This window comes from Nymphalis io, chromosome 9 (assembly GCF_905147045.1).
Source record: "Nymphalis io chromosome 9, ilAglIoxx1.1, whole genome shotgun sequence".
NCBI classification, from domain to species: Eukaryota; Metazoa; Arthropoda; class Insecta; order Lepidoptera; family Nymphalidae; genus Nymphalis; species Nymphalis io.
Window position 1 is genome coordinate 2,131,971 of NC_065896.1, and position 26,905 is coordinate 2,158,875.

Sequence of the window (26,905 nt, forward strand, 5' to 3'; positions counted from 1 at the left end):
TGGTGGAATAAGCTCCAAAGCTTCTCCTCAAAAAGGTAACAGCTGTTACCAGTTACCATATGGGTATTATGTTGGATCGGAGTAAATCTTGGTTTTTCATCATTCAACGCTTAATCTGTTTTCCCACCGGTGATCAAAGCTTGATTATACTTTTTATGCCAAAATGTTTTTTTTAAATATTAAGGTATTATTTACTATTAATTTAATAAAATTATTTATTATTTTATAAAATTACTTAAGAAACAATTTGTTAAATACTTCCCACGTAACAAGCCTGCTAGTGTAATGCATTGCAACTCTACGTTCTACGTTTGCACTAATTTATCTCTGTACCAACTATACCACATAATAAAAAGTATATTTACCGAAAAATTATCTCTTACAAGAGATTCTGCCCTAAACTATAGCAGCTGGATATTATTTATAAAATATATTATGTAGGTAGAGAATCAGCTCATAAGCTATTTAATAAAAAATACATAATCAAATTACCTATACAACAGACCTGATAAAAATAATACAAAATACCTAAAATATATAAGGCTTTGTGAAAGAAGCTTGTATAACAATTATTTGATTGTTACGTCGATGATTGAGGCGGTGCCTATATTAAAATAAAATGTATTAAATAAATACATAATATATAACAAAAATCCACAACTAGGTACATACAAAGGCGAAAAATTAAGGTGGAAACAAAACGCAACTTAACTAATTTAGACGTTTACCTCGCTCCTCGTTAAAACGGAAAGGGTACCGCTAGTTTTTTAGTGGGTATTCCGATGCTCGGGGCGCACTCGGCGCCTTGGACACCGGTGAGCCCCACATACCCCCCACTGTTCTCGTGGAGGAAACGAGTAAAGCGTTTCTCCAGCGTGAAAAAAAATCAATTTCAGATTAGACGAACTATGTACTTTGTGTTTACAGTTCATTTTATTATTTTAAGTAAAAATAATACACTACAATAAATGTAATTTATTTTTTATTAAATAGGAAGAGCTGGGTGGTAATGCTACCTGATGGTCAATGGTATCCATCGTACATAAACATAGGCGCTATAAAAATATTAATAACCATTCCTTACATGGTCAACGCCAAGCCACTAACACGGATCGGAGTTAAGAAATTTAACTTTTTATATATATTTTCATCTCCCAATACATATACTGGTGGTAGGGCTTTGTGCAAGCTCGTCTGGGTAGGTACCACCCACTCATCAGATATTCTACCGCAAAACAGCAATACTTGATATTGTTGTGTTCCGGTTTGAAGGGTGAGTGAGCCAGTGTAATTACAGGCACAAGGGACATAAAATCTTAGTTCCCAAGGTTGGTGGCGCATTGGATATGTAAGCGATGGTTGACATTTCTTACAATGCCAATGTCTAAGAGCGTTGGTGACCACTTACCATCAGGTGGCCCATATGCTCGTCCGCCTTCCTATTCTATAAAAAAAAAAAAAAACAAGTGAGCTCTTACGTTATCATTACTGAATTCGAAATGTACGTATAGGTACTTCTGACCAGGAGTGTTTATTGTCTTGTTAGGGTGACACTAGACCAAGCGACTCATTTACTCTGTAAATAGGTGGAATGGTAACGAAACAGAAACGAAGGCGAGAGTTCAGGCGGTCAACAGTTCACCTTTCGTGCTCGTGAGGCACAGTGTCAACTAAAAAGCTACGTAGCCAATGGCGCGTTTGTATATGAAACACATTCAAATTTGATATTTATATTTAATTCCCATCACTCCGAAGAAGTTTTACTTCAAGAGTATTCTCACGACTATCCTTTACATATATATGTATTACATACTAAAGGTGTTTAGTTAAATACGTTATATAAACAATTTTAACAATAGCTAATAGAAAATTACATTATTGTAATAAAATTGTCACATATAAAATACTTCATCACGTACGTATTTATATACGTAAGTAAATGGGAATTACAAATTTTGCCTATGCGGGTTTCGTGGGCGTGTCACATACGTCGCGTCAGGTTTAAACGCAAGCCACAGTGTTTAATATGTCATAGGAAATTTACTTATTTTTATACTTTCTGGGATATGTATGATTCTTGTATTGTCAAATTAAACTAGAAGGAAAAATATAAAATTAATTCTGCGTGAATGATCGAATAATACGATTAATACAAACGTGTCAATCGTACAAAATTTTATGACAATAATATGACTTATACATATTACAAATAAAATAAAGGTGTGCAAATAAAAAAAATATATATTTTTAAAACTATTTACACGAAAATATAAAACTAAGAAATGGATATTTCTAGTTAAACATTTTATTCGAGATATTTGCATCAAAATATCGGCCATTTCTGGGTAAACCATGATGATTCACATCATACTCCAGGAATCAAAAGAATAAAAGCTACTATTATTTTGAAATTAAATTTGAAAGAACCGGAAAGAAACTCAAGAGTAGCTCACTCTTTTCCACGAAATAAATACATCAAAAAAAATACTGTATTACCTTGAAATTTGTGTTAATTAAGAGACAATTAAAATAACATTTGGTTCAATGTCTCGAAAGACTTTATCTACAGCTATATACATTGAGAACAGCAGGCGGTGTATGGAACTAGATACGATAATTGATCCGCTTTTAACAGCTATTTGTCGTCTTTGACTTAAATAATTTAAAAAAAAATCGGTATTTGATCAAAATATTTCAGCTGTCCAATGAACTCAGTAAAATGCTGTGAATACTTGAGATAACATGTGTTATAATTTTAAACACAATACATTGGGTTGGCAGTGAAATAGTTTTAGTTTATTTTCCAAATATTTTAATTTTTATTATTTATTAAAATTATAATATTGTAATTCTATTTTATTAACCTTAAATGATTTATTAACTGAAATTTGAATTATTGAGTTGGCATTTGTTGACAGCACTAATATCGATTCGTTTTGTGAACCCCTTAAACGAACGCGTTTTACCTACATCATGAATTTTATTTTAAATATTTGTGGTTCAGGTTACCCTAAGACAGTTTTTATTATTTTAATCGAGGTATATAAATTACGTTTTAAGTAGTATTTAATTGATTCTTCGTTTAATTTAATTTCCAGTCCTTGTACCAAAACCGGTGCAATAATGTCATATCTATATTATTCGGTTTTAATAATATTAAAGACTCCTGATGTATTAATTATCTACATTTACTATTTTATATAATATTTACTTCAATTAATTTCTTGATATTTTAAGCATAACTGAACCTAGATTTTATAAATGTAATATGTGACCTAAGTAAAATCGTAGTGTGCTATGAATCATTAAAAGGCTTAATATAATGAGCAAAACTGTTTTCTTACTTTTTAATACACTTTTAGAGGCCATTACGAAAAAAAAAATCCTTATTTTGATACTTTAAATGTCAACTTTAATTAATCTATCATATTTTATGAATATTCTTAATATTCATGCAAGATGCGTCAAAAGTAATTCCGAGACTTTTTTATGTTACAATAGTGATATATTATCCGGGAAATTAGACCAAAGAGTTCTTGCTGATTTGGAACAGAAGGCTCTGCTGTTTTTTGAGGATTGCCCAATGAGCTGCTGCTTGCCGCTTTGCGCTTATAGTTTTTTATCTAAATCAACGATGTTATTTCTTTTCTTGACATTCACTTATGATTCTTTCTTTAATACTTTATAAATTACTAAATTTAAATCGTAAGCAAACTCTGGAATTTACATTTCAATTAACAAATAATTGACAACTAAATTGATCAACGATAATATATCACAATACTTTTTTTAAGAATAATATCTGACCTGTATATTCTTCTGTGTATTGATGCTATAGTTTTTTAATTTTACAGAACCAAATACCATCAACGGCCTAACATACGTTTTTGTATTATTAAATAATTTATGTTATTTCCTAAATTCAATCTTTTTTTTTAGAATAAATGGTTTATTCGAAGTCTCGCAGCAACATGAGATTTTAATATTGTATATTAAATCCTTCATATTAAGCGACCTAAATCCTCGTTCTTTGTGTTTGTCGTTGTTAAAAAAAGTTAGATAATTGTTAGAACAAGGAATCCTAATTACAGCTGAGGGAGAAACCCTGATACCAAATTTATTGCGCAATTTCATTACGCATTAAAAATTATCTCCGAAATTCGCTTGTGATAGATAAGCAAATTTCAGTTTCATGTTTTGTTGTTTTGAAGTACCAACATAAACTTGTTTAAGCACGTATACATAATACTTAATAAGTAGACAAAGAAAAGTATTTGTAATACAAAGTAAGTTTTTTATAATCTTTTTTACATACATTTTTTTCTCTAATCCAAATAATGAAAAGCACAATAAAAATAAAAAAGCAATTCATAAATCTATAATATATCTTGTATTTTACATATTTATATTAGAAATTGTACGAATAGTTAGATCTAGGCAAACTGTAAACTGTCGAAAAACTGAGCGGCGCATATTCTTTTTAACATAATGGCAGGTCAGGTCAGGTCGTGACCCTACCAGCCTGTGAGACTGAAATAATATAGAATGCGTCTGTGTTGGTGAACACACGTGTACACTAAAACAGCAGTTGACAATATTTTCATTCGTCGAAATCGGTCGAAAAAATATTATCGTGTATCACATTGTTAACATTAAGTAGGTATATATCATACATGAAAAATCATAATGTTACGTCACACAGTTATTTCATTTTTACATTTTTGTAATCTAATTAATTTACTTTGATTAGACTTTGGGATTTTGATTAGATCAACAGAGCTATTTAGTAAGAATAATATGAGGCTCAAAAAGAGCCTCACATCAGAAAGTTATATGCAATTTTGACCACAATATTTATAATATATAAAGGATAAACGTTTAAAAATAGCGTATCAACGTTAGTCGGTTTTCAACATTTCAACTATAAAACACTATTCAACTATAAAATACTTTCTCTGCATATACACGTTTATATTTTTTATGACATCCATTTAAATTGATACGTGACAATAACAAAATATTTTAAGACCTCGTATGTTTAATGAGGTGTAAATCTGGTACAAACAAAACCTTTATCACAAACATAAATTATTTCAACCTCGGTTGAAACTATAGGGGCTGACATAGAAAAATATTAATTATTATTGACTTAGAATTAATTTCAATGTCGAGGAAGCGTTATGTATTTAAAAGTATATGTACGCTTTTTTAACACAAAATGTGTTGTATTCTTAATCTTAAAAAGTTATTTCCTTATATTGTATCATAAATCCATTATTTGCTCTTTCAGGCAGCAGACATCAACGTTATATCCAACCAGGACTGGATTAACCACTTCATTTAATGTGTTTAATATTTTATTTCTAGCACAACACAGTTTTATTAATGACTAATTAAGATGTTTTATTACTATATGAAGAAGCTATGCCATTACCTCAAAAAGATAAATATTAATTATAATTTTAAAACCTTATTGTCCAATTTTATATACTGCTTAATGGATAATCTGGACCTGTATCCAACTACCTATAATGATACAAAATAAGTTACCCGTGATACAACCAAAATGTAAGCTTGCGACATAATTCAGTAGCGGTCATAGCAAAAATCAAGTTATACTTTATTCAAGTAGGTTTTTATAAGTACTTTTGAATCGTCATTTTACAGTATTATATTCAATGTAAAGTGACATAAAAGATATAGCTAGCTGCAGGATAGGCTCCAGGGCGGCGTATCTTTAACTGTGACGTCAGAGTGGCGTGATTTCGGTTCGAGGTGAAGAGGGGAACGCAAGCGGGCAGGCGCTAGTTTTTACACTTCTGCTTGGATTCGATTGTGACCGATATATCATAATATTCCAGAACCTACTGTGGGCAGCATCGCCACGGTCTATAAAAGCAAGCGCGTGTCGATCATCCTTAAATTCTTTAATTGTATAATAGCTTTTAGCACACAATGTATGGTAGCATTTCCGAAAATAACTGACTTGTTTTACTTTTATTTAAAAAAACACATAAAATTAATATATTATTTGATAAGAATTAATACCATGCAGAAATATTAAACTCGATTTTTTTTTTTACTAAAAAAAGTACCTCTTTTTATCTTCACTTAACACTATATGGTTACGTATAAAAATCCACACATTCCCATTCAAAGTTTTCATTCACCTGTTCATGGACTTCTGGGGACTTCCCGACCTGCCGCTGTCTAAATTAGCCTCTTAAGCAACGACTTAAGCAACGAGGCGTTTGCCTGATATTTATTTTTTTAAATAAACATGAATAAGAAAATGTTACATGTATTTATTCGCTCGAATAAAATGAAACAAATGCTAATTGATAATATTTAATTAGACCGTACAATCTACATTTTCAAAACCGGCGCCATGTTATCGTAGCCGAGTTTCCGCAGATCTTTCGACACCATTGTCATTTTTAATCTTACGTGTCCATATGACTCTGTTCTTAACACTGCGAAAAAAAATGGACCAAATTACCGATTATAAAAGGAACTGTAGGTTGCCAAATATGGTCTGTTTTTTATATTGTTATGCTATTTCATCTTGGACAACCCAAAATAAAAATCAAAATACTTTATACAACCTGGAAACATTACCATTACTTATTGATAGTCAAACTAGAAACTACCACCGGTTCCGAAAAGAAACACAGAAAGAAACTCAGCGGGATTTTTTCATATTATGTTTAATTACCAAAGTGTAAAAAAAATAGCCATGAGGCGATCGTTTCATTTCCAGGGTGGGCATGATCCATAAATTCATTAATTATAACACGATGACAGTAACGTTGCCATAATATAAACAGGGAAAGACAAAATAATTCAGTACTTTATGTCCTCTGTTTGTCATCCATTTTTTTTTTGTTTGGTAGCAATGTATAAACGAACTTTTGTGTTCAATCAAATTTTTAACATGCTAATTCACAAATGTTTCCCTCAAATGATCGTTCCGACCTCTGTGTGAACCTAGTGTTCAAATCAAGTATATGTTCAAGTAATAGTTATGGCGTTCAATTAATTTTATGTTGTGAAATGTAATCATTTTTAACTTACCAATGATCCAGGCCTTTTCTAGGTAAAATAAGCGTCTATGATAAATTTTTTAAAAGCGCCTATGAACTGTTAATTTAATGTTTTAATTCTTTAAAGACGGCAACGCAATTGCAAACTGTGTGTTGCAGGTGTCCATGGGCGGTGGTAGTCACTTTCCATCAGGTGAGCCTCCTGTTCGTTTGCCCTCTTGCATAAAAAAGTATATAGAAAAGTTAAGTCAGAAATTAGCTTATGATACTTTATTGACAAGATGTCTTATACATAGAACAAAACATCTTTGCTTTGAAACCTTTACACTTTATTAGAAAATTTACAGTTTCAGCGACATTTTCCTTAAAATCGTGTAGCTCTTGTGAATATATATTCTTAAGCACTTTAAAGTCTACTAGCCGAACACAATTCTTTGCAAAAGTCCTTGTTCAGCCATTTTTTTATGATGACATATTGAATAAATTTAAAATAATAGATATAAATATAAAAAACTATTCATTATTCTCAGTGTAATAGTGTATGAGACTCGTCGAGTCGAGATGGCCCAGTGGTAAGAACGCGTGAATCTTAACCGATGAACGTGGGTTCAAATCCGGGCAAGCACCTCTGAATTTTCATGTGCTTAATTTCTGTTTATAATTCATCTCGTGCTTTTCGGTGAAGGAAAACATCGTGAGGAAACCTGCATGTGTCTAATTTCATCGAAATTCTGCCACATGTGTATTCCACCAACCCGCATTGGAGCAGCGTGGTGGAATAAGCTCCAAACCTTCTCCTCAAATAGGGAGAGGAGGCCTTAGCCCAGCAGTGGGACATTTACAGGCTGTTACTTTTTTACTATATAATTTTACGACTGCATTAGTTAAACGTAAACATTTTAATTGATTCGGCAAATAAATAAAAAAATAATCGCAAACAAAATAATAATGAACAAAAAAATAAAAACCACCTTCGTGACTTATTATTTACTTTTATTTATATTACTAATTTAAGACAAAAACGTGTCTGTTTCTTCGAGCATTACGCAAATACTTCTACTTTAAAATTTAATAAAATTAAAAATCGTATATATTTTATCATGGTAAGACGACGGGAGCAGCAAATAAAACTATAAAAGTTATAAAAAGTAAACAATAGATGAAAATCTACGCGGCGGTGAAGCTTCGGGCATTACTTAATATTAAATAAAACCTACATTATGTATTTGATTCAGGATGATTGACAACGGAAAAAGAGAAATAGACGCTTGGCATTGACAATAGAGCAGAGCCAGCCCTCAGCGACGGCTTAAGGGATAACACCCCTGACGTCAGGGTCGAAGGGGCGCGCAACTGGGGGACTTGAGTGGGGGACTGACGATTGAATCGTTTAAAAATGCACGACTTATAATAACTAATATTCTAAGTCTAAAAAATACATAATTCCTTCCTCTGTTTTTACGTGATTTTTATTAAAGGCTCTTTTAATTCTGCAAATATATTTTTTGACTGTATAAGATAAACTTAACACAGGCCCGAGACGACTGCTGATACTAATATTGTGTTATTACCTGATATTAGTGATCTTAATGTCATCGATACTGTAAGATCAGTATTATTCTCATTTATTGTCCGACTGATGACATATAAACATATATATATTGCTTACAATAAATACCTAACGAAAATCAACATAATTTTCTGCTAATAATTGTCTAACTGCTGCGCAAAAGCCTCTCTTTCTAAGAAAAACTAATCTAAGTTTACAGTACAGTACAGTACCAGCCTGTTAATATCCCACTGCGGGGCTAAGGCCTCCTCTCCTTTTTGAGGAGAAGGTTTCTCTAAGTTTAATCCAACTTAAATATGGTTTGGCAGATATATCGATGTCTCGGAACTGAAATGTAGGTTTCCTCATCGTTTTTCTTAATAAAGAACACGAGATGAATTCAAAAATCAAATAGACATTTCAATATCCGAGCATTTCATAAATTTAGATCTAGTTTCCTTGATTTAATTTAACGATCTATCTACCAGGCCGTTCACCATGATAATAATAATAATAATAAATAACTTTATTCACCAAAAAGAAACAAAGACAAAAAATTAAGGCACAAAACCATAAAAAAAGAGTTAACAATATCATAATTTGGTGAAAAGGTCGTAGTCTCAGCTAGGCTGCTTTTCAGTCGATGATTAATATAAGACTTAATTTAATCTGTTACTATTAGTTTATGCCAATTAAAAAATGTGCGTAAAGGGTTTTCCTTTACGCAAGATAATAAATATTACTAGATCTATCGTCATAGACACGTAATTATTCAATGAATTTATGCAGGATTAAAATAAACTATACGTCATGAAATAGACTCATAACATAGTTATATATGAATCCGGCAAGCGTCGCAACGCATCTTTAAATCTTTATGAAAACTATTATCCAATTCGACTTGCGGAAAAAAATTCTCGCGATCGCTTGAACAGTATAAATAGTCGATGAGCTTCAGCACCATCTAGCGAGTTACAACAAATTGGATAGTACCAAACTTAACTATATAGTATTTTTTGAGCAATATCTTCCATAAAAAATGACCTCGTGATTGATTTGTGACATAATTTATAGTGCGCAAGTGTGTGCGCGACACAGATGCATATCTATTCCTTCACTCACAAAATCTGATGATGGCAGAACCATTAAAATTCACACAACGAATGTGTATATGTGTATTACACTAACAATAGGGATAAGACATCATTAAATTCAATGACATCACATCCTCTATTGAGACTTCCTTCAAACCTCTTACTTGTGATGCTACGTAATGTTCGCGGTAGAGGTCGAGACAGCTCAGATCATCACAAATATATGTATATTAGATACCAATAAGTTATTTTTTTACATACTTATTGATATAAACGTATACTAAAATTACTTAAATATACCCATATACTTGAATAAATAAAAGGTCAATAAATAAAATGTGGTCACTGTAAGGGTTTTCTTGGGATCGTTACGCGCTCATTGTTCAAATTTTAGCAAAGTATTTGTCAAAAATACTTGCTCTCATACTAATGTTAATGAATACAATTGTGATTGCAATAGAACGTTCGACAAGCTCCCTAAATCTTATGTATAGTATACTATTTAGCGACACAAAATGACAAATTTTATTGGCACCTTTAAAAACTTACAATAATTTTCCTTTCCTGTAGCGAGCATCCTAGGATCGGCCAGCTCAGGTTGCCTACCTGTTAGCCAGGTGAGCCACTCCCCCAACATCGTAGCTGACCTTGGTTTAACCAGAGGAGACGTTATTTCATGTGTACCAGCCACTGGTGGCAAAAGAAAAAGGGCGTAACCACAAAGCGTGTCTCCACTGAAGAAGTTTTTCGCCCTGACTGTTACTACTAGCTGCGGCCCTAGAATAAATATATACTAATATTATAAATAACAATGTTCTAAAAGTACTAAGCCGAATGATATTAAGCTTTCGTGTTCTGCAATTTTGACAGCAAGGATTCACGAACAACATAAACTCATAAACTCTATGACGTTCGTATTTATTGGTACAGTACATATAAACTTAATTAATTATAATTATTTCGACTAAGTATTTCGATTGAGAAAGAGAGTAACTATTGAGTTTTGTTCCGGCTCGTCTCAGAATACATTCTGAGACGAGCCGGATTCATTGCGAATCGATGGTAGCTTATAATTGAATTGAATCCTATGAGGTAAAAAGTGCCCACGCGAGCCTTCTTGAATAAAAAATACTTTGATTTTGAGTATCATGCATAACTTATGAGATATATTTTGTTATATCAGCATATTCTGATATTCATAATCTATTAACAAAACAAAACTACCTAAAGATATAGGGAGATAATTAAATATACCTAAAATACAATAATATAATGTAGAATTTAGTCCTTACATCCAAATACGTTGGTACTGCCCAACACCATTTCAACAGGCATATTAAATATTACTTTCTCTGGGTCTCTGCCCGACCGTGCCATTTGACTTGTTCCTGTAAATAAGCCAGAAATAGGGTCCCAATCTAAGCCCCACACTACTTCATACTGAATATACAGTTGCTCATCAAATACCCCCGCAGGAAATATCACATATTCTATATGTCCATTGAAAGAAACTAAAAACTTTGTTACTTCGCTTTCCCTCATCTTACTATCTTTAAGTCGTAAACAAGATCAGCACTCGTGCATCCATAATACAGTGGCAAAATCCAAAACAAGAGTCGCTATGGCAACGAGTGTTGCCATGTAGCTAAATAAAAAACCGTAAAATAAAAACTGTAATGAATGTAATAACTTATTTGAATTTAAGCAAATAATCCTTTGAAATATAAATTTATCAAAGGATTGCAATTTTATTTAAAAAAAAGCTAAAATTGCTTATTAATTTTTACTTTATCGGTTTTTCAAAGTCAAAGACAAGAACAAAAAAACATGTTTCCGTTTGACTGCTTTATCGACATGTATAAGTCGTATATTGGTTCGCAAGATGGCGCTGTACAAGCTTTCAAAATCCCAATCGGCCACCATTGTTGGATGTGATCCTTGTGCATAGTTTGATATAATTTGCTTTATTCTAATAGCCATCAGTGATATTTATAAAATTCCGTAAAAGGATGAAGTGTACATCAATCAACGAACAATAATTCAACTTTAAAGTATCGGTGCAGTGCATATTTTCAAACCTTAAATGCTTTCAAAATGTCACGCGAAGTGAGCTTCAGATTTGTGAACACCATACCGTACTTGAAATAAATGTGGTTTACTTTTGAATAAACCTATCAATAAGTGGATATATGTGTGGTGTTTATTTCACGATGTCTGCTAAATACAATGGATGCTTAAATTTATAACATAAGCTAATGAAAACGTTTTAGAACTTTCTGTACACGTCGTAAGGGAGCGCAGTTACGCGGGCGAAGGCTTCAAAGTTGCCGGCAACATTATGGTGGACTGAAGGAGTGTTTGTTACGAAATAGGAAATAAATACATTTTGTAAACAGTGTCGCGAGGACTCCGCACACGATGTCTGGCGGGTCACAGCACAATCCTAATGGTAGACAGTCGCAAATCGGATCGGGTTGGAGCCCGTTGCAGGTGGTGCTTATTATTCTTGTTTTAAAATCCCTTAATTATTTGTGTATTGAAAAATCGTATCGGACAATGATTTGAATGCTCATAAATAAACAAAGCGGATTTTGATATTCATACTAAGTTTTCGTAGTCGTTAACATTTAACGATTTGTAGTTTTTAAAGAGCGCCTATAGTTTTTATAAAAAAAAATAATAATAAAGGAACGAGTTTTCATAATGCACACTTGACTGAAGATTCATTGAATACCTATATAAATATGTATGTTGCAATACAAGAATCAGCTGTTTGCATGTTTGACCTCTTTAGTTAAAACACTGGCTGACACAGTTCCATGAGCCAATGTTGCCATAATACTTATATTCAAACAACAGTTAATAAATAAATTATAATAATATACTTGTGTATTACAAAAAAAAAAAACTTAGAGAAGACATTTTCATATAACTAACAAAGGTCAAAGTATAATACATAATATGTTAATGAAAATAACAGTATAAGGTGATATAGTGTTTTTGAATAAATACAGGTATATTTTTCATATTTACATACCATTTTAGGGGTAGATAATGAACAAAAGTGATATTTTAATGTGTAATAATTATAATTTTTTTGTTCCAATTTTAAACCTGTAAAAGAAAGACGACAAAGTAAAAAAAGTATTACTTTGATACTTTTTAATATATAATAATAAACAATATTTTTGAGTAAATACTTTTCGAAGATAATTGTATGCTGACAAAAATTTAGACAAGACTTGATGCAAATTCAGAAGTAAATAGAATAATAAATACGGAACATTGTATCATGCCAAGCACCTGATTGGCTAATTAAATATATTACTTCATTTATATTCTACATTTTTTGTGATCAGTATCATTAAAAAAACTTTGAAATAGCTATAAACTTACTTTATAAGTACATGTCATCAAAAGTAAAAAAAAAAATAGCACATTGTTCAATAGAATGTCTGAATAGAATTATATTAAAAACAATGAATGTTCTAAATAATCATTTGAGTAGTTAGTATGTGAAAGTGTTAAACCAACTCACATTCATATTTACATAATATATAATTAAAGAAACCTTACATATTATTTGAATTTTATATAATTCCATATTAACTTTATACTTACCTAATATTCCTACTGCATATAAATATAAAACACTCAGAAATTTCCTTCAATAACATTCAAGGTAAAAGTTTAACATCTAGTTTAATCCATATATTAATTCTCAGAATAAAATGTTACAGTAACAGCCTGTAAATGTCCCACTGCTGGGCTAAGGCCTCCGCTCCCTTTTTTGAGGAGAAGGTTTGGAGGCTTATTCCACCACGCTGCTCCAGTGCGGGTTGGTAGAATACACACGTGGCAGAATTTCGATGAAATTAGACACATGCAGGTTTCCTCACGATGTTTTCCTTCACCGAAAAGCACGAGATGAATTATAAACAGAAATTAAGCACATGTAAATTCAGAGGTGCTTGCCCGGGTTTGAACCCACGTTCATCGGTTAAGATTCACGCGTTCTTACCACTGGGCCATCTCGACACATGAAATGTTAACACTGATAATTAATAATTATTTTCAAATATCTATTATAAGTACAGGAAATGTGTAATGAATTCCCCAAAACAATATGTAAGAAAATGCGAATAAATGAAACACTTAGACAAATATCTATCAAAAGAAATGATAACACAAGAATCGAAATATACTTTATGAGTAGACTCTTATAAGCACTCTGAATTGTAATCTTACAAGATTAAATATAATATATAAATCAATATGTCCTTAATATTTCATTACAAAGCTACGCTATCGTATAAAAAGTTGTTAGGGTTTTAATTTTAGTTTCGGTATATCTAACTTTGTAGCAAGTAACAGGCCTCAAGGTATCATATCTCTTAGGCAAAGGCCCGCTTTACAGGACTTATTTAAGGAGGTTTTTGATAATTATTCCACTGGTGTAGGTTGGTGCATAAATGAGGCAATATTTCCTCCGAGCACGAGACGAATTTTAAATATTATAAGTTTCGGGTGATGTCTGGATTTAAGCCCCCTAATATTCACTTGTTCTATCCAATGGACTATTTCGACTTTCCACGACATATTCGTCCTTTTTGTTGTAACTGTGAAAACTAATGTAATTATTTAATAATTTATAATAGGTGGCGTCTGGCTTACGTTTCTTAGTTGCCGGGGGTAACTAAGAAATTATGTCCTTGTCAATTAGTAGTACTTATAATAAGAGGGTGGCATCCATAAGGACTTGCATAAAGCCCTTCCACCGAGACCATGAATTATTCAAAACTGAATGTATGAGCAACATAATGGTTCTTTGTAAAACAAAAGAGATTATAAGGCAACAGACACATCGAGAATTATTACCTCAACTTCTATAAAAATTATAATTTATAAAACTTAAAAATGCTTAATTTAGTTACAGGTGGCGAACCTACTTGCGCGCGCGCCGCAAGCCCACATGGCGTCGGAGCGCGGCGTGACGTGGCACACGCCGACGCCGCCGCCCCATCTCTACCATGTGCCGGCGCCTTCGCCCCCGGACCCCCTGCAAGTGAGACATCGTTCACTTCTAAATTAGCTTCGAGCATGGTGCTTGCGCTAAATAATTGAACGCATGAAGCCATCGCTAGAACAACATCCTGGTCTGTAGTGCATGTCTTATTGAGGATCGTTCGTAGATATTCGTTTTTATTTCATTACGCAAAACCTAAATTATCACTTTAACAAACAAACTCATTTTCGCGTTTATATTTTTAGTAAGGATAGCAAGTTCTATAAATACATTTGAACTGTAGTGAATAATTTTTGATAATCCTTCGTACAGCGTAGCGTTGGTCAAAGTATCCAAATTTTTTGTTATCAATATTTTATGCCGCAGACAATTTCATATTCATCTTGTTTTGTTAATTTTTATAATATTGTTTTGTCCATTCCATTATTGTTTAGTTAATGTTAAATCAATTTCTTTTACCCAAAGGCTTATTACTGGCACAAATCACGTAATCGTGCTTTACAATTATTAAAGACTTATTATTATATAGAAATGGATTTTATATTATCTTGTTAAATGAGCTATCTTTTTTTTTGTAAAGTTTAATGCGAATATATTTTTATTATACATTCGTACATAATACTAAGTAAGCGGTATCTTATGGGTAATGTACTAGCTATCCGTCCGTTTTTTTTTTATAGAATAGGAAGGCGGACAAGCATATGAACCACCTGATGGTAAGTGGTCACCAACGCCCATAGACATTGGTATTGTAAGAAATGTTAACCATCGCTTACATCGCCAATGCGCCACCAACCTTGGGAACTAAGATGTTATGTCCCTTGTGCCTTTAATTACACTGGCTCACTCATCCGTCAAACCGGAACACAACAATACCAAGTACTGCTGTTTTGCGGTAGAATATCTGATGAGTGTGTGATACCTACCCAGACGTACCATACATATAACTCTAATGGTTTACGTTTAGTGAGCATGATTTTTACCGACATCTTCCAACATTTATCGTCATAATTCAACGATTCACAAAACAATAATGAGTTATACACCTAAACCATTCTCATGAATCACTCGGTACATTGACGAGCCGGTTAGCGTGGTTGGTAGATACTTGCCTTTCACGCAGAAGGTTGTGGGTTCGATTCCCACCCAGGATAGACATTCGTGTTAATGAACATGTCTGTTTGTCCTGAGTCTGGGTGTAATTATCTATATAAGTATGTATTTACAAAAGAAAAGTAGTATATGTAGTATATCAGTTGTCTGGTTTCCATAGTACAAGCTATGCTTAGTTCGGGATCAGATGGCCGTATGTGAACAATGTCCCAGGATATTACATTGGTGAAAACCGTATGAAAATTCCTTCGATAGTTTTTATATTTTATAATATGCAGTGATAAATAAAACACAAGTAAGTTACCGTCCTGTGTATCAGTGCGGAGTTTACAATATAATATTTACATAGTGACTATTTATAAACGAATTCGCGTCTACAGAATTAAAAGTAATAATCCGAATGAGTTAGACAAAGGCAAAAATTTAAAAAAAAACGTTGATGTTTTATTACACACTACTATTATATATCTGACTATTTAATATTAAAATTATGCAAGAGTTTCTCTGAGGCGGAGGTTTCCTCAAGACGTTTAACACGAGATGAATAAAAAAAAATAGCTTATTCGAAACAAAGTGGTTCCCGAATTTGATCCCGCGACATTCGGTTTAAATATCTCGTCCATCCACCGGACAAAAACTGCTCATGTATAATTCTGTATTAAAAATCTTTCTAGATATAAATCTATTTGAAAATCTTTGTATAGTTTAACGCCATATGTAACGGATGTCGCACTTTATGATCCATAAGTACTTACAGAATTATATTTTAATAATAATATTTTGTTTTGATACAAATGTATCTCTTACTGTCAGATATATTTGTACAAATGTTATATATTTCACGTACGACGTCATGAATATTCAACATGTTTTTTTTTTTTTTTTTTTAAGGTTATGTCGTTATTGCCATTGTAATATTTTGAATTTAAATTTAGAAATACTCTTTACATTAACCTTTAACGAATATTGTAAAAATTATTCTATTTAAATTTACACAGTTCAAATGTGCGTTATAATAACTGTCACTAAGCCTTATGGCCTTAGTTATAAACTTTTTTGTTTTTTTTAAACAAATACTTCCTTAGTGTAGTCCACAGCATTGTTTAACCAATCGACCCCCCCCCCCTGAACGACATTTTTAAGTAAAGCCGTAAATGTGCTCAGTAAATAATTCCATAATTTATGATGTATCAAGTTCAAATAGATAGATGACGTTGTTATAAGAAGCATTATCTCAAGCCACAGAACTGTAGTTGAATGATAAATGGCTTTATACTCAGTTCCTTTACTGCACAAAATATTCAAGGTACTTTGTCGGTTTGTTTTTGAGATTTTTCTCTTATAGATGATGAGATGAGTGATATTTGGACTTTATTTTTTAAGCTCTTAATATTAAACTCAAAACAACAATGATGTATGTTTATAGAAGAGATCGTGTCCAGCCTGACAGTTCAATAAAGCCAATAAATTTAGTCCTCGTAAGATGACGTAGGAAATTTCTGTAGACAGACGACCAGGTTTAAGAATCAGCTAAGTCAATAAGATCTAGTTAAAAGTTTGTTTCTAAGTAGCTGGATTGATGCCAGTACCAATAGTTGCACCCCGCTTTCACGTTTATATATTTCTTCTACTATTCGCTTTTGTTTGTTTATTGCATCATTTACATATATACTATAAACAATCACAAATTAATTTCACTGAAATTCTGCCACATGGGTATTCCACCAACCCGCATTGGAGCAGCGTGGTGAAATAAGCTCCAAAACCTTCCACTCAAAGAGAAGGGAGAGGAGGCCTTAGCCCAGCAGTGGGACATTCACAGGCTGATATATAAGACACAATCATTCAATAATTTAAAAATGATTAATAACTTACATGTATTTCTAACGTATAGCTAATCTAGCTTCTTAAATTTTGCTCTGGCTGGCTCATTAGCACTTAAAGGAAAACCTACATAGAAACCTATTCTAATAACAGCAAAAGTAAATAAACGAAATATATTAATATGTAAATCTAAAGTTCGTTTATCTCTCCTCCAAACATTTAAAAGTTAACATAAGCAGGTTTTGTTACCATCAAATAGCATAGTTTGTATTACGTTCCGGCTTAAAGGATGTGAGAGCCAGCTCAATTAGAATCACGAAGGATATAACATCTTAGGTCCCATTGTTGGCATCGCATTAAGAATATAAGAAATTGTTTGTGTTCCAATGCTTGCCATCAGGTGGTGTAGTGCATGATGTGCCTTCGTACATAAAAAAAAATATTAATATAAATAATAATTACACTTTTACACGTCAAAAAAACAGTTAATCATGAAAAGCCGTTATATTTGTTAAATCTTTGAACTCTCGACCACGATTTTAATTTGTTTTTTTTTATATTGTAAATTTAAAAGTTATATCCCATGTAATAACTAGTTAACGCCACTGTCTATTGGACTACGGTAGGGTCTCTTGTTGCAGGCGATGAAGAGCGGCGCCAACTCGGTGTTCCGACACACGGCGACGCCGCCCGAGCTCTACCGACACACACCCACGCCACCGGACAAACACATGCTCAGGTAAATATATGTATATACATGTTAATATGTAATGTAATTTTGTAAAGATTAACTAAAAAAATATATGTCGATATGTCACTTTAAATTTTCTTGTCATTGTTTTACCACGAAATGTTTAACCTCCTCACCGATTATACGGCCACAAAGGCTATTGCCATCGAAGTACCCAACTGTCAAGTCATCTACTTTTGAACTGGTTTCAAACCACGGGTCATTAAAGTTTTTGGGTTTTTCTGTCGAGAAATTATCATTATCAGCATGACGTCTCGGTATTGGCGCTGTTCACACTAACGTGGTGAACTCTTTCCGGTCCTGTTGGAATTTGCTGTTCCGTCGAATAACGAAAGTGTGGGAATAGAAAGTGCACGTTTGTTTGCGCACACACTTGTACATTATAATATATATGTATATATAAATAAATAAATAATGTATAATATAAAGAAATATGTAATACATAGGATGGGAATACTATTTCGCCATTCCGAAGCTTTTCTTGACTTAATTATTTAATACTCGATTTAATTAGATGTATTCTTTTGTATTATAAATGGCCAAATATCAATTACATTGTAGCTGGACGTACCACGTTTAAACCGTTAGGCGTTTTTTAGAAAAAAAATATTAGGAAATGTACATATGTATTAATACCAAAAAATTGAAAAACTAAAAGCATTGTGTCTTTACCTTATTCCAATCGAAGAAGGAGTAAACATCAAAGGTGTTTGTCGTTGAAATTTTATTGTCATCGTGCCCGAAAAAGTATATACATTTTTAAAGTTGTATTGTTTAATTGTAATTTTTTAGATTTTTCTGGAAAGAAAATCTAAATATCATGTATTGAGAAAAAACACGTAAATTAATTGTGTCGCGTCGGATGCCGTACCATCAATTTTTTGATACAAAATAGGTAAGTGGACGTGCAGATGGGCCACCTGATCGTAAATGGTCACCATCGCCCATTGGCACTAAGAAATATCAACCATCCCTTACATTGTCAATATGATTTAAGACATTGATATGAATTGATAAATAGTTAGACGTTATAAACCTGTTGTCTTAACCCGGCTACTAGGTCGACATCGATTTTTAATCGGCGACAAGAATAGACCTAATCATTTAATCATTTCTTTAATTCGTTTGTCATTCAATAATATTCATAGATTAAAAATTAATTTATTAACTTTTTAAAAATGTTTTTTATAATTAAAAAGATTTATTCTGTTTTATTAAAAAACAGCCAGTAATATTTATAATAGTTAATACAGTTTTTATAATAAAATCTTGGCAAAAGGTTGGTGGCACATTGGCTATAAGCGATGGTTGACATTTCTTACAATGCCAATGTCTAAGGGCGTTTGGTGACCACTTACCATCAGGTGGCCCATATGCTCGTCCACCTTCCTATTCTATAAAAAAAAAAAAGTTTTTACAAAGCAATACGTGTAATGTTATATGTAAATGCTGCTGGACAAATACTTTATCGTTTGATAAGGATGCAGTATTTGATTGGTTTACTGCAAACAGAAATTTAATAAAATCTCTCTAGTGTATGCCCAAGCTTAACTTGTTGGTAGGCCTTCGAAAGTCTGACGATGAGTACTAACCACTAATCATATATTCTACCGCAAAACAGCAATTTTTAGTATTGCTATTTCGGCTCGAAGGGTAAAGTGACACCAGAAACATAACATCTTAGTTTCCAAGGTTGGCGGTGCGTTAACGATGTAAGGTATGGTTAATATTACAGTGCAAATGTCTGCGAGAGCAATGCTTGTGTTTAAAAAAATTGCGTATTTTGGTAGCAGCTCTAACGATTCGGCTTAAATTTTGTATTATGCTAGGTGTCTTTTCTATAAAAAAAACCGAATATTTTCTCCAAAACAAAAAAAAAAACTTTTTTTATAAATAATTATTAGAACCGAACGTAGCTCGGTCGCCCCGGTACTAATATAAATATAACAATAACCGGTTTCATTGCATTATTTATATCTCTGAACATAAAAATATAAAATTTATTCAACAATAATCAAACATTTGAAGGACATCTGTTTCAATATACTCGTATCGTACAAATTTGTTATGCAAATTCTATTATTAGAAATATAATGAAATTTTATTGTATAATTCATTAATTTTAATAAACTACTGAACGAAATTCTCTTGGAAACTATTTAATGTTTTAAATAGACTTCCATTTCATTTAAAATGTTGTGTGCTTTCGTTTAAAATTTTGTTCCCTTTACAATACATATCATGACAATGACTTTTTTTAACCGCAAGCAAATACAGAAACAGTACAATACAGAAAAAAAATTGAGCTTATTTAAAAGCGCATATCCCACTGCTGGGCCAAGGCCTCCTCTCTATTTTGAGGAGGAGGCTTGGAGCTTGTTCCACCACGCCGCTCCATTGCGGGTTGGTAGAATACACGTGGCAGTTTCCTCACGATGATTTCCTTGACCGTCAAGCACAACCCACGATCCCACGATCATCGGTTAATATTCACGTGTTCTTACCGCTAGGCCATCTCTGCTTATCAAGCCTAACGATACACGAACTGGCTAGCGATATGAAAATCGCCGCAGTCTTTGAAGTATTTCAGTCTTTTCACTTTTAACACAAACTTTATATTTCAGCTATACTATTTAAGTAGGGAAAATAGAAATATTACTTACGCTCTGAAAGTAAGCTGGTAATAATTTATTTTACGTAATAAATATAATCAATTGTAAAACCTTTTGTCTTGACTGATGGCGACCTGATTGACTGGACTGGAGAAGCTTATAATGATAATGAACCGATAAGGATATCCTTGTTCCCCACTAATTCACTTTATTTTTTGGTGTAAATTTCATGTGGCAGTGTATATTAGTGTAAAGGTGGAATTGAAAGGTTCAATTAACTAATGTAAAAATAATAAGTAACGCCTATTTTTTATTTTTTTTTTTATTTTATGTTCCATAGGTCTACAAAATAAAATGACAATCAAAAAGTTCAAATGATTACTTTTCTCTTGATGTAGACACGACATGCACTTTTGATTAAGTGCAAAAAAAGCGTCTAGTCTGTGACAGCAACAAAGACCTAAGCTTATAAATTAGCTAAACAATTTAAACTATCGAAACAGTTCTTTTAAACTTTTTTTCGGTGAGGCTATAGAACTGTCGGTAAAAATATCATAATTAAAACGAATACTATTATAAGAGAAACACACGCGTTATAAAGGCGAGTGGCTAAGTACATTTGTTCTAGAGGTAGGAAGACAAAAGGTCATACAATATCGCATGCGACTATTTGGACGAGGAATGGAAAATTGTATGCATTGTAGGATATCGGACGAGTCAATAAGTCCATGATTTAGCTTGTATAGAAAGATGATATCATTTATTTTCCTTTGAGTTTAAAGTGAGCTTGCTCTGAAAAATTCAGTCTCTTTGCATACGCCTATTACTATAATATGGAACTTCCTTCTATAAATATAAAAATGTTTACTATATCATCATCATCCTTTTCGCGTCCACTGCTGGACATAGGTCTCTCCAATGGCACGCCACTGAGCTCGATTTTCAGCTGCCAATCTCCAACCGCTGCCAGCCACCTTGCGTATATCGTGACTCCACCTAGCTGGAGGGCGTCCTACGTTACGTTTGCCAAAGCGTGGTCTCCACTCCAGAACACGTCAACTCCAACGGTCATCAGTTCTGCGACATATATGTCCAGCCCACTGCCACTTCAGCTTACTAATCCGCCCAAAAGCTATGTCGAAAACTTTGTTTCGATAACCTGTTTATTATATAATAGTTAATACTATTTATATTACAACTTATCATAAACTTAAACCAAAAACTACGTATTATATTTTTTTTTATCAGGGATTTTTTTTAAATTATAATTTAAGTTCCATCAAATAAAAGAAATTCGAGATCGATTTGCCGCGCTGCGCGTAACGGAGACGTATTTATTATGTTTCATTATGAGTTTTGCTGCTATTCTAATGTATACGTTTTTTCGTTCAATAATATATGTTATAAGATACTTAAAATTATAGGTAGCTGTGTAACTAACAAAGATACTACTTCATCTATGAACAGAGCTCCTCCCTTACTGACAAACTTTGTTTAGGGACACAATCCTTTGTCTCCTTCTTTCGCACGTCATTCTTACTGATGACAGAAAGAAAGAATAACTCCTATAAGAAAAAAATCGTTTAATATTACAGTCATAATACAATTCAAATCTTATCTATTTATGTGAAATATAAATAACTTGATCTGTTTGTTATTTTAGGCATACTCCTTCACCGGGCGATGTTAAGGCAGTGGCTGCCTTACCTCCAAACGATCTATATCCTCATCTGGCGCCCGGAAGAGGTATGTTTCTACCGTACAAGTAAAACTATAATTTTATCAATGTTTGTTCTCGAAATGTCACTCAGGAATCATTTTGATGGAATGAACTACATATAATGTTGTTGGAATTTATAATATATATATTTTGTATATTATCATGATTTGATCAATAAAAACATATTGAGAAACGTTTAATATAATAATAAATATAATTATTTCAGAGAAACTAATGCGTGCGGACGAACTCTTAGCGTATGCGCGTGGTGGCGTGGACCTCACAGTGGGCGGACCTCGTGGTGCCAATGGTTCACCCGCGCCCATTCACCCCTCGTCGGGAGCTCCTGCGCTGTCAGTGCGGGACGCTCCCACCATCAACAGTCTCATCGCCCGCGCGGCGCCACACGCGCGACCCGCACACGCCAGGGTAGACGCGTTGCTGGAGAGACTGTCTGCAGCACCCGCACCCGCGTCACCTCACTCCGTCATCGTGCATTCTCGTGCTGCACCCACACCGTCACCGCCTTCCTCCAATGAGGTAGAATTATAACAAAATAATATTTATATCCAAATTTATCAAACTCCATCTGTTCTATTTTGTATCTACTTATTTACCTTAATATATGTAAAGATTCAAACGAATACATTCTTTTTAGGACTCGGCAGACTCGTGTGGAGCTCCACCGGGATCGAAACGGAAAAGGAAACCCGAGCGCACGTTGCGTGTGCCCGTCCCGCCTCCCCCGCCTCTTGATATACCCAGACACTCATCCCCGCCCCGAGTTTCACCTTTAACTACACAACCACCGCATGAAAATGGCGACATAGTACATTCAACTCAAAACGGACCAGAAAAACCACCTTCACCCCAACCACCCGAACCTCATGCGAGAAGAAAAACCCGCTCCGGTTCAGCAGAAACCATAGATGATATAGCTGCGATGATCGCTAGTACAGACGCAGAACGCAGAGACACAGCTATAGAACCGACCCCACCACCAGAAACGGAAATGCCAGTCACAGTAGATAAATTAAAGAGCGTATTAGCGAGTCCCGAACCCGAAGCAAAGTCACCTGTACCCGAAAAACCTCCAACCCCGAAGTCACCAGAACCTGAAATAAAGCCTCCACCTCAGAAATCGCCTCTCCCTAAAAAAGATGAACCAGAACCACCTCCAGCGACAGCTGCAGCGCCCCGACGGCGAAGTGCAAGAACTTCGAACTCGGAATTAACTAATGTACCTGTGGGATCGCCGTCTGAAGCCAAGCCAGCCGAACCGGAAGCCAGCGAAGCGGGAAGTGCCGAGCCAACCGCTGCAAGCTTCGTCGAAGTCGAAAATCAACTAGAAAAAATGTTTGCTGGATTGGAAGAGGAAGCACCTACGGGAAAGGATCCTGCCGAGAAAGGCTTGAATGAGAAGAAACAAACGGCAAAAGCCCGAAAAAGGAGAAAATCGGCTCCAACAAAAGGTGAGAGAAAGGCGTCGAAACGAGCGAGTCGCGCGTCAACAGGTGTTGATGAGGCTCCAAGACGAAAGACGGCTAGAAAAAAAGGCGTTGAAAAGAAAAAGAAAGAAGCTCCGGTCAAAGATGCGTACGATTCGGGAAGTAATGCGAGCTCCAGTCGATCAAGAGGACCATACATACAGGTATCTACCTAAACTACCTAGTTCATACAATTTTATAAATCTATTTGTTTTAAAATGTATCTCTTATTGCTGTGTAATTAGTAGTAAATTTGGAGAGAATTAATTTAAAGAAATATTTTAGCTTTCGTATTTGTACTAACTATTGACAAATTGTATTTTAAGATCGTCGGACCTCGTGATTCTCCAGTATCAGTATCAGTGGTCAACGCATCTGCCAGTGCGACGGAAGAGGAGCGACGGACCGCTGGTGACGAGTGGCGCAATGGACTACGTGCAAGGGGCTTACATGCCAGCACGCTGGGCCTGCGGTATGACGCCTCAACCCCTGACGCATCGTGGTTATGCGCCTTTTGCGAAAGAGGCCCGCACTCATCTGGTCTAGGAGATCTATTCGGACCCTACGCTATTGATATTAATTGTGAAGAATTCAGGTAAGATAAATTCCTTCTTTACGAATATCTATTCTATCTATTTAGATAGTTATCTATACTTATATCAAAACCAATTGTTATAATTTAATTTTTATTAATATTAATAATACATTCTTCATCAGATCCTTGGACGAGGCATCAAAACGACGATTTGCGTCATCATCAGGTGGCGCAGAAGTTTGGTTCCATGAATCGTGCGGTGTATGGGCACCGGGGCTCTTAGCTGCGGGCTCTCGTCTGTGGGGCCTGGCCGCGGCGGTGTGCGGAGCGCGGTCCGCCCGTTGCGGGAGCTGCGGCCGAGCCGGCGCGGCCTTGTCGTGTGCCACTCGCGCTTGCCGCGCCACCACACATGTGCCCTGTGCCACCGCATGGACTCTGCACGACGACTTCCGCGCGCATTGCCCGAGACATGCCTAGCGACTACATACGTCCGCGTCGAATGTCACGCAGCCAGTGAAAGTGTTACCCTAGTGATTTGCGAACGAAACGACGCTTGGACCAACAAGGGACAGATGAAATTTTGTTACCTGATTGTGTTTAGTGAAGGTGACCAGTGACATTTGTGACGTTCCGCTTCGTGAGTAGTGAGTGGAAGAATATTGTTACCTGATCATGTTTAAGTGGTTGTAGTGCATTAAGTTGACTTAATAAATAAAAAATTATGAAGTTTGCCTAGATGACTTCCTTATTAAATTGTGTTGTGGGTATTTTATTTGTTGCTAATCTTTTTTAGAACACAATCGGTTGACTAAATTACATTATAAGCGCGAAAAATACTCATACTCGCGTAAATTCAAGCACAGCTATGAATTTCATTCAAATCAGTGTACTTATGTTGTGGTTACTTGCCAGAGAACTCTATCTAAATATACTCACTATGTATCTGATGACGGAATCTCTTGATGCCCACAAGAATCACAGACATTGTTATAACTTATTGGTACCATAAAAGTTGTATTTCTTGCAAACACTGCAATTATTATGAAATTGACCATGAGAGTAAGATTTAATGTATTTACAATAATTTATACCTAAATGCAATGTTATTATGTAGTGTGATGTCGGTTTAACGATGTCATGCTTTTAAGGTGTTCTGATGCCAAAATGCCATCCTCAAATGGTAATATACCCCATTAATATTCTAAAAATCGAAAAAACAACTGTTCAATTGTTTGTTAAAACATGTAAGTTTTTTTACAGTTATAATATTAAATTACATTAAAAAGTTTGAGGCAACTATATGCAATAACTTGTTCAGTACATATATTGTTTAATTTTAATAAAATATTTTTAATGTTAGTATCAATGATTATAAATTTTCTATTATATGGGGTATAATGGCTTACAAATTTTTTTTAAAAGAACAAATCTTCCAAGCTCTGTTAATCTCCGATAAATATTTTGCCTGTACTAGATGTCTTATTAGATGTAATATAGAGAAAATGTAGATAAATTCTTGTTAACATTTTAGAACTAATTTATTATTACCAACATTTGATATAAATGAATCTTAACAACATATATGTACAGAAAATTTTACATATATCGTAATTATGATAAATAGTTGTACACATTATCTTAACTGGATTTGCTATTGTGTAAATATAGATAATATATAAAATCCATTTTATTGCATCAGAACACCATTTGTTTAATTGTAAATTAAACTTAAGGCGATATAATCAATAGAAAAGCAGTATTTCATACAGACATATAATATTTTCCGAAACAATAGCAATGGATATCTGCATAATTATCATGCAATTTAACTGAATGTCGCGGGCGGTAGAAAAATTGGGGAATGTTTTACCCGATAATGATTATATAACTCGCGCAAAAATGCTGAACAATTTAATTTTTGGTAATCTGTAAACTGTTTTTAAGTAAGACAGTTAAGTCTACAATAAATGTATTATAAAGTATATTTTGTTTTGTTTTTAAGGCATGATAGAAATTACCTATATTTAAATTCTGAAATTTGATGTCTAGTATTTGTTATAATGAAGATTCCATAATAAAAATAATATTTGCATTGTGTTCTTTAGAATATTATAAAATTCAGTAAGTCAATATAATGTATGTTTAATTGTT

At 33.8% G+C, this 26,905-nt stretch overlaps 2 protein-coding genes across 5 annotated transcripts; one reads left to right on the plus strand and one right to left on the minus strand.

Moving 5' to 3' along the window:
* Window positions 1–6,337: 6,337 nt before the first annotated feature.
* Window positions 6,338–11,228, minus strand: LOC126770973 (B9 domain-containing protein 1). The gene is made up of 3 exons (XM_050490610.1): window positions 10,979–11,228; window positions 10,236–10,463; window positions 6,338–6,473 (listed from the first exon to the last, which is right to left on the minus strand). Exons 1-3 carry the CDS (start codon window positions 11,226–11,228, stop codon window positions 6,367–6,369), a joined length of 585 nt encoding a protein of 194 aa, XP_050346567.1. The 3' UTR covers window positions 6,338–6,366.
* Window positions 11,229–11,598: 370 nt separating this feature from the next.
* Window positions 11,599–26,549, plus strand: LOC126770932 (proteoglycan 4). 4 transcript variants are annotated; one of them, XM_050490548.1, is made up of 8 exons: window positions 11,599–12,176; window positions 14,617–14,751; window positions 18,276–18,388; window positions 22,676–22,758; window positions 22,959–23,272; window positions 23,391–24,383; window positions 24,546–24,814; window positions 24,937–26,549. In XM_050490548.1, exons 1-8 carry the CDS (start codon window positions 12,105–12,107, stop codon window positions 25,229–25,231), a joined length of 2,274 nt encoding a protein of 757 aa, XP_050346505.1. In that variant the 5' UTR covers window positions 11,599–12,104; the 3' UTR covers window positions 25,232–26,549. The 4 variants fall into 4 exon arrangements, with proteins under 4 accessions (XP_050346505.1, XP_050346507.1, XP_050346506.1 ...); XM_050490550.1 differs by having other exon boundaries at window positions 18,291–18,388; XM_050490549.1 differs by having other exon boundaries at window positions 14,623–14,751.
* Window positions 26,550–26,905: the final 356 nt, after the last annotated feature.

Bases quoted from the DNA above. Each gene is read 5' to 3' on its own strand.
- LOC126770973 (XM_050490610.1), bottom strand. From the start codon at position 11,228: ATGAGGGAAAGCGAAGTAACAAAGTTTTTAGTTTCTTTCAATGGACAT. The intron at 10,464-10,978 runs GTAAGGACTAAA...TATTTATTCTAG, and splicing joins CAGTACCAACGTATTTGGAT to GGCCGCAGCTAGTAGTAACA. The intron at 6,474-10,235 runs GTAAGTTTTTAA...TTTTTTTCGCAG, and splicing joins TACAGGAAAGGAAAATTATT to TGTTAAGAACAGAGTCATAT.
- LOC126770932 (XM_050490548.1), top strand. From the start codon at position 12,105: ATGTCTGGCGGGTCACAGCACAATCCTAATGGTAGACAGTCGCAAATC. The intron at 12,177-14,616 runs GTGGTGCTTATT...TGCTTAATTTAG, and splicing joins CGGGTTGGAGCCCGTTGCAG to TTACAGGTGGCGAACCTACT. The intron at 14,752-18,275 runs GTGAGACATCGT...GGACTACGGTAG, and splicing joins CGCCCCCGGACCCCCTGCAA to GGTCTCTTGTTGCAGGCGAT.